The sequence below is a fragment of the Pleuronectes platessa genome, chromosome 14, assembly GCF_947347685.1.
Source record: "Pleuronectes platessa chromosome 14, fPlePla1.1, whole genome shotgun sequence".
Taxonomy (NCBI): Eukaryota; Metazoa; Chordata; class Actinopteri; order Pleuronectiformes; family Pleuronectidae; genus Pleuronectes; species Pleuronectes platessa.
The window spans coordinates 10594303-10606898 of NC_070639.1; the positions used below are offsets into that span (position 1 = coordinate 10594303).

Genomic DNA, 12596 nt, shown 5'->3' on the forward strand with positions numbered 1-12596 from the left:
TACCGTGCTGCGAGCGGATCGGGTCCAGTCTACATCCAGGACGTGGTCAAACATTACACCTCCTGTCCATTCACTCCGCTCTGCTTCGGCCAATGGGCTTGTTGCAGCCTTACTGCGAGCTAGACACTCATCAATATCACGACTGTTGAAGGTTTACACATCTTCCGCCGCAAACTAAAAACACACCTCTTCTGACTATATCTTGAATACAATTTTAATTAACAATTTAGTTGCACTTAAATGGCACTTACTTATAGCACTTTCTATTTTTGCTTTTGAAGAAATTGTACTTTCTTGATTCTTGTAGTTCTGGGTTCTTACCCTCATGGTTGAATTCACTTATTGTGAGTCGCTTTGGATAAAAGCGTCAGCTAAATGAAATGTAATGTAATGTACCTTGAGTTGTGTTGCTCCTCTTTGGTATCACTGCAGCTGTTTGCCTCCACAGGCGAGTTACAGCTTTTAACTGTGGCTCTGGGCAGAAGCTGATGTGGATCTGTCAATTAAAGAATCATTGCAGAAAGTTGAAATAGCAGATCTGGCAGAATATGTAGACAGACATCCTAAGAAATGATGGAGAAACCATGTTAATACTTACACTGATGGTTCAAGGGATCCAGAAAGCAATAGAGTGGGATTTGGTTCATACATCCCCCATATTCAAATCTGTCAAAGTAGACTACCAGATGGGATTTCAATATTCACTGCAGAGTTAAATGCTTTATTGTAGGGTCTGTGGTGGGTGGGAGATGGAGGCTGGGATGACGTTGTACTGTGCACAGGTTCCTTATCTGCCCTAGTGGCATTGGTGGGGGGAGAGGGAAACGGAGCTAGTCCAGATATAATTAGGGAGATGTTATTGATGGTCTCTGAATTGGAGAGACAGACAGAAAAGGGCAGCAAAGGCAAGTTTAGCAGAAATACAGTGGATGTGCAAGTGCCACTTGAAGGATGGAGTTTCGTAGCATCATCAGTGAGAGGGCGAATCAGATATGGCAGCAAGGGTGGGATGGAGACATCAGAGGAAGAAAGCTATACAACATCCAAGCATCAGTTAAGCCTGTCAATAGCATATCCATGCCTCAAATAGATAAAATCAATCTGATGAGGTTAAGACTCAGGCATTGTGGACTAGCAAGTGGGTTGGTGCTTGTGGGAAAACACAGAGATGGAAACTGTGACAACTGTGGAGTCCTGGAGTCTGTCCAACATATTCTGATGTATTTTCCACTCTATGCCAAAGAAAGGAGGGAGCTTTTGATAGGATAAGGCACTTATCTGTAAAAAAAAAACTGTTTGGTGATGGGATGTACAAGAAGCAGAGAGCTGGGGAAGTCTTGCACTTCCTTAAAATTACAAGTTTATATCGCATGAACTGCCGTGAGGATTCCCTACCGTTTGGTGGCAGTACAGCACTAAATAGTGCACAGTCTGCTGGAAAGAAGAAGAGAAAGGGGAAGTTCCCCTGCGGATGAGAAAGATTAAGAAGACATATTAATGGATAATCGGAGAAACTCAACAACATGTGGCTAATGTTATTGTTCATCCTGAACGCGAACACACAGACAAACGGTGAGATGCTCCTCCTCTTTAACTGTCACCTTTAATTACCTGTACTGAGGCAGGGAGCACGAGGAGAGAGGGGACAAAGGCTCCATGACAACACGTCATGATAATAGGCTAGTTAAGCTAATGATAATAATACTTATACTAACTAACTAATACTTATAATAACGTTAGTTGACAGAACAATAATATTGACATGCACACAGGTGAAGTTTTCTGTAAGAATCATACGTCCTGAGGAAAGACGGTTACTCACAGGAGGGAAAGACAAAAATCATTTGTATTGAAAGTAGAGTCGCTGAAATAATATAATAATCGAAGAGAAAAGCTTGTTAGTGCTTTCCACATCGTATTCAGCTCTGATGATAATATTTATATTTGTATGATATCTGTATTTACTTCTAATGATCATAGTTATATTTGTATCATAATTGTATTTACTTCTAATAATTTAATTCATTTGTGTTTCGTTCTGATGCTGAGAATTATATTCATTATATTTGTAGTTTCAGGATCAATAATGGTACAGATAATTAAGAAAGGTGCAGTTTAAAGTTGTCAATACATTTGCATAATCAAATGTTACACAGGATCTTGGAACGTATATAGTTTTTAGTACTGTGTTTGACTTTTTATTTAATATACGGGTCTTTCTACATTTTTTTCACTAATTTCACCGCTGAGCACCTGTTTCTTCTCGTCCAACACATTTCATTGTACTGTTGCCCACGTGCTAACTTGCACATGACAAATACAATTTTAGTTACTACAGATGAAAACGGAAACGGTTAGTGGCCGACTGTAAAAAATAACTGTAAAAAGGAAGTCAAATAAGCATCTCATCCTCAGCAGCTGCTGATTATGAATCTATATAAGTTGTAAATGATGCAGGGAGACGGTGCCTTCACCGGACATGTATCGAGAACGGCTGGACCGAAGAACAAGTTCACAGCTCTATTATTAATTTTTTTAGGAATTTTTCTTTAACAACTGCCTAAGTTTTCACAAATTTTAGAGCCTTTTCATAGGTTCCCCCGTGATACCTTTTTTGTTTTATGAGGTGTTGTATCGAGGAAAATAAAGGAAGAGAATTCAAATTGCCTGGAATTGTTCGCATTCATATATTTTGATGAGAAGTATTTTTTAGCGGGTATATTATATCGGGTAAAATGTACCCGACGTTAGTGATGGTGTTACTAATTGTACGTTAGTGTTCTAGGGTTAACAACTCACAGTGCCTAATAATAATAATCCCTGCCCTCGGTTTTCACAGCCAATATATTTGAATTGAATTCAGGGATTTTAATTTTACTCATTCAGTAAAGAAGATGAAGAGAACAAACCAGCTAAGTTGCTTTAGAACAATTCAACCTGTTAGCTGCCACGTAGCGCAGGTGTAAGAAACAAAGCATGGCTGCCAGAGAGTCCAATCAAATGTTTTTGGATTTCTTGCATGTGGCTTTTTACCTCTGTTTGTGCTTTGTAAATAGACTGATAGGTTTTATTTTTTTTACAGCTCTCCAGGTGATTGGAGGAAACAGGACTGTGGTGCAAGGACGTACAGTTACATTCAACTGCGAACTTGTTGACAACACAGAGACTGTCAACCAGATTTCATGGCAGAGGACGACCAGAGTTAAAACAGATAATTTTTTCTTGACTGTTCGGAAAAAAAATGGACCAGATTATGTCAATGGACCTGATGATCGAATTAAGTTTATTGGGAGCTTCAATGAGCTTAATGGATCTTTTCAGATCTCCAATGTCTCATTGCAGGATGAAGGCATCTACACTTGCATCTTCACTTTGTTCCCCAGTGGAACTCACAACACACATATACATCTGGATGTGCTCGGTAAAATTTTGATTTGGTTAAAAAATCTATTGTGTGAATTAGAGAAGATTCCCTTCTTGGGCATGTTAACCTTTTGTGTCTGATAACTCTTTTAGTGCCTCCTGTCATACGTGTGAAGGATAACCTTCCTACTTTGGCTGATAAGGAAGTTTGCATTGCCACCTGCACGGCTGCTGATTCTAAGCCTCCGGCAAACGTGAGCTGGCTCACAGGTAGCTTAGCAGACAACTTGAGGTCAACAGCCAACTCCACGCAGCATGATGATGGTAAGACTACCACAGTCAGCTACCTGTTTGGAGTACCTGCCATGGATATCGACCAACAGGTGGTCCACTGTGTCGTTACCAGTCCAGCCCTGTCGAAGGAGGCAAAGAAACCCTTTACTATACAAGTTTACTGTGAGTATACAATCACTCCTCTACCTCAGTTTCTGATGAGGCTTATTCCTCATTCACAACATCAATTATTTTTGAAAGATTACAGTTTTCCTAATGGTTAATTTTATGATGTCCCTGCACACTCAAAGGTGTTTTCGAGCGCTGCTCTCATGTTGAAGGTGGTAGAATCTGTGCTGTGGATTACAGGACCCCTTGCACCCCACTGGTAAACACTGTTGCCTGTTTAAAATCATAATTACAAACTTGCTGGTGTTTGCCTCAGTAATACAGTCTCAATATGTCCCTGCTGTTATTGACTTCTAGTTTTGAATAATTGCCAGGAAAGGTTTTTTTATTGCAGACCATTATGATATAAAATATAATCCCTCCACCATTTTACCCAAGATGCGTTATTATTTTTTGGATTGTTTGCTCTTTCTCGACTTTCTCTCCTCTCTACGGCATTCCCTCTTTAGCAGGCGAATTCTGTCATTTCCCAATGAAATTAGTTTAGTCTATGATTCTTGTTTGAATGTCTCTGGTGCCACACTGCCGATTTAAAATGATTCACTTTTTCATGGATTGATTTCAAATCCTTAGAGAGCATTTGGAAGTGCTTAAGTACAGAGTACAGAACTCGGCAGCTGAGGATGAACATAGATAGCGTCTCCTAATGAGGCATTCGGTACCATTTGGTTGTACCATCTATGGTCACATCATAAAACAAACAATCTCGATCTGACAGGTTAGTATCAACAATCTTGTTAACAAAAATATCTAAACCTTTGGAGATCACTAAATCTAATCTGTGGTCGTGGTTATGAGTTGGAACAGCGATATGTTCAGTAAAATCCAAAGGGTTCAGAAGTCGCATGAAGTCCATGACCTTGCAGGCCGAGATGATTTGACCCTGATTGACTTACTCTGTGTGAGAAGTAGCAGTCTGTACTGAAATCTCAGAAAACAGCATTCTTTTAAAAGCAGCCGATTCACTTTAAACGTGGACAGACATGAGAAATACAAGCTTTAAAAATATTTTTAATGAAAGCCTTTTTTATATACATGCATCAATTGCAGCACCCAAATGATTTTTGAACAGTTTAACAACAGTTAGGAGGCTAAGCTAATCCTTTATTTGTCCCACAACAGTATAATCAGTGAGTTATCATGGTTAAGCAAGATCATGAATGTCACACTGGACCTCTGTAAAGACTAAAGGCCGGCGCATGATTCTGCGTTTTCAAGGACACACAAGGGCCTTTGCGTGCCTCTTGTTTGCTTGTGTCCGTCGCCCAATTTTTCTAACTATACGGCAAAGCTACACAAGCCTCACGCAGCCCGCGAGGCTGTGATTGGTCTGCTAACTACATCCTTTCCGGAGTCATGCCCCATAATACCAGCGGAAACCACGGAAGATTTAGATGAACGAATATGGACCAAATAGAAGAGCGTTTGGCAGAAGAGATCTGAAAGTATGACCACTTGTATAATGGAAGATATGGGACAAATTTGACCGCCAGAAAAAGGCTACGAGAAGCAGCAGTGGCGATGTAAATAAACAATCGTAGACGACTGCCACACACAAAGAAGGTCGTCTTCGACAAAAAACTTTACTCCGCCTAGTGTTCTGGCGGTGAATTGCTTTGCAACACGCACAACCCTTGGAGAACCAATAATTAAAAGGAGTCCGTCGACACAGCTGCGTGAAAAGCCGCAGACGCAGTTGCAGAAGCATGCGCCGGACTTAACACTGAGCTGTGCTAAGTTGCAATCCAAAAAAAATGAACTTGAAACATTTGAATGAAAAGCCCACAGTAAACAAGGTAACCCTGTGCACAGTGGGATGAGATCCACAAGTGGTGTTTAACCTTCGGTTTCTTGCAGTTGCGCCTGAGGAAGTGAAAATTGGTGCAAATCCCAAAGAAGACTCATTTCAATGTGAGACTGATTCCAACCCTGAACCAGAATTTAACTGGACCAGGTACAGTAATTAGAATTATCTATTTCAGTGGAAAATGTATAAGCCCAAGAAGAACATATTTAGTTCATTTATTGTATGAATATTGATGCGTTTGAATTGTATTTTGTGTTACTGAAGTAAGGAGAATGGATTGTAACGAATCATTTCTAAAGGTGTTGGATGAAGTCCGTAGAAACTACGGCGTGTCTCACTCTGACTTTTGTGTTCACACATGATCCACAGAGTCCAGTGCATGTCTGAAAGCAGCTATACAGACACAGGCACTTATAATCACACTGGGTTAAATATCATTTGACTTCACAGACAGAAATGACATATCACGGAAATAGCGGGTTGTGTGAGGAAGTTTTAGCTGTCAACAAAAACGGCGTCCCCTCTCACCCTCTCTCCCTCTTCCACAGGTGCACTGGTGCTTATATAAACTATAAGCCCTGCCTCTATCCTTATGACCTATTTCCTTCCAAATTCATTTGATCACAAGTCAACAATAAATAATACAAATAATATTCCCAAAATAAAAATTCATTACATCTTATATTAAAACTAGCAAAAAAATCAAAATCTTTTTTAAACTTATTTATGGCTCCTTCAGTGAGATCCAATCACAGGTCACAGGATACACATTCAGGATGCATTTTAGTACCAGGTGTGAACAGGGCTAAAAACTTCTAAGTATAACTTATGAACTACTTGAAATTCTAGAGACAGCTAGAATCTAAAGTTATCATCTGATTAGTTGCACATCTCTACAGCGTGACACATGTTGTGTCTCTACAGCAGTCGTGACTTGGCTCCATGTTTGATACTCATTCTTGTTTTCTCTGCCTCAGAGTTGGCAAAGCGTGGCCTCAGTCTGGTGTCAGAGTAGAGGGTGGATCACTGCAGTTTCTGACCAGGAGCTCTGACCTGAATGGCCTCTACCAGTGTACCGCATTTAACTCACATGGAAGAAGCATTGTTTACATCTTTAGATCTGTGATTTCAGGTGAGGTCTAGTTTTGCATTCTGTGTTTGAATCTGTTATGAATGTTGCCATCTTTTCTGAGTGTGTGTCTGCCAGTGTGTCTCTTAATTAAAAAAAAAAGTGATTGGAATCAAAAAATTTATTTCTTTAAATTTATGATAAAGTTGGACATCAGGACTGCTGCAGGTATTTAGTCAGGATTCCTCTCATTCGCCTTCTGTCAAGGTTTTCTTCAAGGGATAGTTCACCCAAAATAATAAAACAACCTCCAAACTGCTCGTGTGCTGTAATCCAAGTGTCCGCAAGCCCCAACATTCAAATTCTACTTCAAATTAGATCATTTACACCATTTTTTAAGCCCTAAAGTCCACCGGAAGTTGCTAAGCTAATGGGCGTTAGCACGTCCGACCGTGAATGCACCTCGTAGAAAGATATCAGCTGACATTTAGGCTTAAAACTAGAAGTAAATGACCTCGTTTCAAGATGAACTCGAGTACTGGGGCTTGGGGACACCTGGAAATGTAAATTGTGTGTGTGTGTGTATTTGTACTTCATCACCAAGTTGCAGTGCACGCTGAAACACTACAGAGCTCGACATGTACCAATGTTTGTTACTAAATCACAGACCACAGTGACACGTTTTAGGGGGATAAGCTGACAGTATTTCCTCTAACTGTGTTCTTCCTTCTTGTGTTTTTTTCTCCCTACAGAATCCTGCATTGTTTGTTGGATCTTATTTGCTCTTCTGATCGTCCTTATCGTAGTAGCAGCAGCAGCAGCGTGGTTTCTTTATAAATCTGACAAACTTCCATTTTTAGGTTCAAGGTACCAAGTTTAGTAATACTGTATTTTTTATCTAATTATTGTATCTCCTATTAACTGATGTTTGATTGTTTAGGAGAGTCCCGGTCACACGTGGGGAGACGGAGGTGATAAATCCTGAGGAGACGGCTTTTAATGAGGACCTTCGAGACGCAGAATAAACGGTAATACAGGCAGAGATAGAAGAAACGTGTCATATTTAATTTGCTGCAATACTATTTGGCTCCTAAGTTTCCCTCAAATGTAAATTTACAACATTAATTAATAATAAAGCCATTTCTCATGCAGTTATTAGGGGTATTTGATGATAACAATACATTTCATTATAACTGTTACTTTGGAGATTCATGATATTTTCTTTCTTACATTTGTTGTCTTAGGGAGCATGACACACACCTCTGCTACACACGTGTTCGTCCAGTGAACTGGTGCATCAGTTAAAGGGATAGTTGACCCCAAATTAGAAATTCACTCACTTGATGGACGGGTGGGTGAAGTGTTCAGAAAACCTTTTTGGAGTGCCAGTGGTTTGTGGAGGATCATGCAGCACGTTCACACATAAACACGGAACCAGGTTACACAAAGTAATCAGAAGGAGCCACAATTGAATATTGAACTTCTATACGTACACTGTAGTTACGTAGATAATTTTTTCCTTGACCGTTTTTTGAACAGAGTTATATGCTTATAAGGCATCAAAAACCAGAATCTATATGAAAACTAAGTATAACCTGGTTCTTCACGTTAACAAACTGACTAAAGATTTGTGAGAATTTTGAAGAGCAAACTTAAAGTGATAAAAGTACTAAATATACAAGTTTCGAGTTGAAGCTATAAAATGAACAAAAATGAAATTACACAAAGGTAAAAACCAGAGACATAAAAAATAAGAGTGTGTCACAACATTATTATGTTAAAATAATTACACTTGTCTTGAATAGAACTCAACTGAAGCTGATTGAGAGCATTTGTATTTACCTCAAGTGGTTACGTATTTCACTGGATATTGTTTTGATATGTCAGGACAAGGCAGTGTGGAACAAGCTTTCAATATGTTTCCAATCAATCTGTTGCTTGTTCGAGTACCTCAACTGAAGTGAGACTGAAGTCAACAGTGATGTTCTGTGTTACATCACTACAAAGAAGAGAAAAAAGGATAAGATGAAGTCTTTACAATTCTGCTGAATGATCTGAGAAAGAAATGCAATACCAGCTCCAAAATGCACCAACGCATGTTAGCTGGGTACAGAACAACCTCTCCCTCTAATGCCAGATAAAATATGAAGGTGTTCTCCATCTTAAGTTGACATGCTAGTATTTAATATTTATCAATATCATTATTTATATTTATGACATTTCAACATATTTCACTCGTTAAACGTTCATTCAGGGGGGATTCTGTGGGTTGTTACTGTTCATCAAGGTAAACCAGTAGGTCATTAAACACTTAAGATTAAAGGATTCATTATCTGGGCAGCTTTCCGATTTGTAAATAGTTTTGGTTTCAGATTTAGTATTTAGGCATCAAGTTTTTAATTGTTTTTACTTCTTTTGATTTTGCTAGCCTATTTATTCTTTCTTACTTATTTAAGCTTCATATCTTCCGTCCACAAGAGCATTTTAGCTCTGCGTCCTTAATATTCCTCAGTAACATTTAGTTTAGAGAAACTACTGCTTTTTTGTTTCTTTAATCAGCGAAGTAACTACAATTTTTATTTATTTTTGCTTTTAAAGACTGAAAACATTGATGCATCGTGTGCTCTGTTTATGTTTTTGTTATTTTAAAGGAATCGAAGATTCAATGACATGCTGAAATGTTTTTTGCATTATCTGTGCCTTAACATTTAACATTTAACCCTTGCGTGTTTTAAAGTTAAAGTATATCTCCTGTTAACTAATGCACTAGTTGGGATTACTGTAATTTGCACTTGTATTCCAATAAAAGACGAGATAAGCATTACAAGGAATGTTTTACAGTGTGTTTACTCTACACCCACCGTCCTTGATGGTGAATATTACTTCAGGAAAATATTTTTCCCTGTATCACATAGTATTTCATGGGTTAAGGGTTGCTAACTCTGGTAAAGGGCAGAGTAAATAGCAGCTGTCACAAGCCAGTCTGTGGGAACAAAAAGTCTTTGTTGGAACTCTGCATTTAAGTCGGGTGAATAGCCACTGTTCTGACACCAAAGGAATGACCTTATGTGCACTGAAATGGTTAATGGTGGTTCTTCCTGTCTACACTGGTGGAGTTGCATAACTTGGATTGCTCAGGTTACCAAATTGTTGAACTTTAAAGTGACTTTTTAAACCACAGGCTGTAAATAAAGATGGACACACAAGTTTCCATGTCCTCCCACTATCAAGAAATGAATAAATAAGAAATCTTTCCTATACAAGCCCTGCCATCTTGCACATTTGGAGCGAGAGTCTGAAACTAAACTTGTCAGAAACATTACACTTGAACAAACATCAGTGTGAAAGGAACTACCTGAAATGACAGAAGCCATCTTTGAGAGTAACTCATTTTGGTCAATGTCCCATTTAACAACATGGAGGAGACAGGATTTTGGACCTACACTGCAGCCGGCCAGGCATTGTTTACATCTTTAGATCTGTGATTTCAGTTAAGGTCTAGTTTTTGCATTCTGTGTTTGAATCTGTTATGAATGTTGCCATCTTTTCTGAGTGTGTGTCTGTGTGTGTCTCTTAATTTAAAAAAAAAAGGATTGGAATCCAAAAATATATTACTCCACTAAAATAATAATAAAGTTGGACATCAGGACTGCTGCATGTATTTAGTCCTTGGCTGGGACACCTCCAGGTAAGGAGGGCCCCGGGCATAGTGCAAGTCAAGGTTCCCACTGTCATGCTACCTGCATAAATACACTTTCTTTTCTTGCAGAAGTCCTGTTGTCTTATTTTCTATGCACAATTCTGCCAGAAAATTAACCTTGACAAGACTGAACTACTTTTCCTCCCAGGGAAAGCCTCTCCCACCGATGACCTGACTATTAACTTTGACAACTCCGTGTTAACCCCCACTCAGACTGCTAGGAACCTGGGTGTGACACTCGATAGCCAGCTCTCCCTTACTGCCACATTAATGCAACAACACGGTCCTGTAGATTCATGCTGTACAACATCAGTAGAACACGTCCCCTTCTCACTGAGAATGCGGTTCTGGTCCAGGCTCTTGTCATCTCACGCCTAAACTACTGTAACTCCCTCCTGGCAGGTCTACTTGCTAGTGCCATTCGACCTTTGCAGCTCATCCTGAATGCAGCAGCTCGACTGGTCTTAAACCTAAATTCACTCACACTACTCTGCTCCTCCGCTCCCTTCACTGGTTACAGTGGCTGCCCGCATCTTGTACAAAACAGTAGTACTTGCGTACCGTGCTGCGAGCGGATCGGGTCCAGTCTACATCCAGGACGTGGTCAAACGTTACACCCCCGTCCGTTCACTCCGCTCTGCTTCGGCCAATGGGCTTGTTGCAGCCTTACTGCGAGCTAGACACTCATCAATATCACGACTGTTGAAGGTTTACACATCTTCCGCCGCAAACTAAAAACACACCTCTTCCGACTATATCTTGAATAAAATTTTAATTAGCAATTTAGTTGCACTTAAATGGCACTTACTTATAGCACTTTCGATTTTTGCTTTTGAAGAAATTGTACTTTCTTGATTCTTGTTGTTCTGGGTTTGTACCCTCATGGTTGAATGCACTTATAGTGAGTCGCTTTGGATAAAAGCGTCAGCTAAATGAAATGTAATGTAATGTACCTGGAGTTGTGTTGCTCCGCTTTGGTATCACTGCAGCTGTTTGCCTCCACAGGCGAGTTACAGCTTTTAACTGTGGCTCTGGGCAGAAGCTGATATGGATCTGTCAATTAAAGAATCATTGCAGGAAGGTGAAATAGCAGATCTGGCAGAATATGTAGACAGACATCCAAAGAAATGATGGAGAAACCATGTTAATACTTACACTGATGGTTCAAGGGATCCAGAAAGCAATAGAGTGGGATTTGGTTCATACATCCCCCATATTCAAATCTGTCAAAGTAGACTACCAGATGGGATTTCAATATTCACTGCAGAGTTAAATGCTTTATTGTAGGGTCTGTGGTGGGTGGAAGATGGAGGCTGGGATGACGTTGTACTGTGCACAGGTTCCTTATCTGCCCTAGTGGCATTGGTGGGGGGAGAGGGAAATGGAGCTAGGCCAGATATAATTGGGGAGATTTTATTGATGGTCTCTGAATTGGAGAGACAGACAGAAAAGGGCAGCAAAGGCAAGTTTAGCAGAAATACAGTGGATGTGCAAGTGCCACTTGAAGGATGGAGTGTCGTAGCATCATCAGTGAGAGGGCGAATCAAATATGGCAGCAAGGGTGGGAGGGAGACATCAGAGGAAGAAAGCTATACAACATCCGAGCATCAGTTAAACCTGTCAATAGCATATCCATGCCTCTAATAGATCAAATCAATCTGATGAGGTTAAGGCTCGGGCATTGTGGACTAGCAAGTGGGTGCTTGTGGGAAAACAGAGATGGAAACTGTGACAACTGTGGAGTCCTGGAGTCCGTTGGGTGGCAGTACAGCACTAAATAGTGCCTAGTCTGCTGGAAAGAAGAAGAGGAACCGGAAGAGAAAGAGTAAGAAGAAAAATAGAGGCGGAGCAAAGTAAAAAAGTAAACAATCCATCGCTGGATGTTTTATGATCGGCACAACCTTGGTGTTGTCGTTCCAGCCTCAGGCATCGTCCTCTCTCCCCGTCGGTCTTCTGTATCATCGAGTTCAGAAATTAATGGATAATCGGAGAAACTCAACAACATGTGGCTAATGTTATTGTTCATCCTGAACGCGAAGACACAGACAAACGGTGAGATGCTCCTCCTCTTTAACATTCAGTCACCTTTAATTAGCTCTACTGAGGCAGGGAGCACGAGGAGAGAGGGGACAAAGGCTCCATGACAACACGTCATGATAATAGGCTAATTAAGCTAATGATAATAATACTAATAC

At 40.0% G+C, this 12596-nt stretch overlaps 3 protein-coding genes across 5 annotated transcripts in view; all 3 read left to right on the plus strand.

The window, feature by feature from the left end:
- LOC128456483 (nectin-4) overlaps positions 1 to 9528 on the plus strand; it is a 54809-nt gene extending 45281 nt beyond the window's left edge. The window contains exon 9 of the transcript XR_008341842.1: positions 7993 to 9528. The gene's annotated coding sequence lies outside the window, so the exon portion shown is untranslated. The remainder of the gene's footprint in view (positions 1 to 7992) is intronic.
- Positions 1414 to 9528, plus strand: LOC128456482 (nectin-4). The gene is made up of 8 exons (XM_053440674.1): positions 1414 to 1572; positions 3083 to 3421; positions 3517 to 3819; positions 5683 to 5779; positions 6610 to 6764; positions 7454 to 7568; positions 7642 to 7729; positions 7946 to 9528. The coding sequence occupies exons 1-7, from the start codon at positions 1524 to 1526 to the stop codon at positions 7724 to 7726; spliced, it is 1143 nt and encodes a 380-aa protein (XP_053296649.1). The 5' UTR covers positions 1414 to 1523; the 3' UTR covers positions 7727 to 7729; positions 7946 to 9528.
- Positions 9529 to 12140: 2612 nt separating this feature from the next.
- Positions 12141 to 12596, plus strand: part of LOC128456485 (nectin-4) — a 28065-nt gene continuing 27609 nt past the window's right edge. The window contains exon 1 of one of the 3 annotated variants that reach the window (XR_008341850.1): positions 12141 to 12453. Coding sequence is in view for 2 of the 3 variants with exons in the window: in XM_053440679.1 (XP_053296654.1) it covers positions 12405 to 12453 (49 nt within the window). In the remaining variant the exon portion in view is untranslated. The remainder of the gene's footprint in view (positions 12454 to 12596) is intronic. The other 2 variants (XM_053440679.1, XM_053440678.1) reach the window with 2 other exon arrangements.

Excerpts from the sequence above, each read along its gene's own strand:
- LOC128456482 (XM_053440674.1), top strand. The coding sequence starts at position 1,524 with ATGTGGCTAATGTTATTGTTCATCCTGAACGCGAACACACAGACAAAC. Across the intron at positions 3,422-3,516 it reads TATACATCTGGATGTGCTCG|TGCCTCCTGTCATACGTGTG; the intron begins GTAAAATTTTGA and ends TAACTCTTTTAG. Across the intron at positions 7,569-7,641 it reads CTTCCATTTTTAGGTTCAAG|GAGAGTCCCGGTCACACGTG; the intron begins GTACCAAGTTTA and ends TTGATTGTTTAG.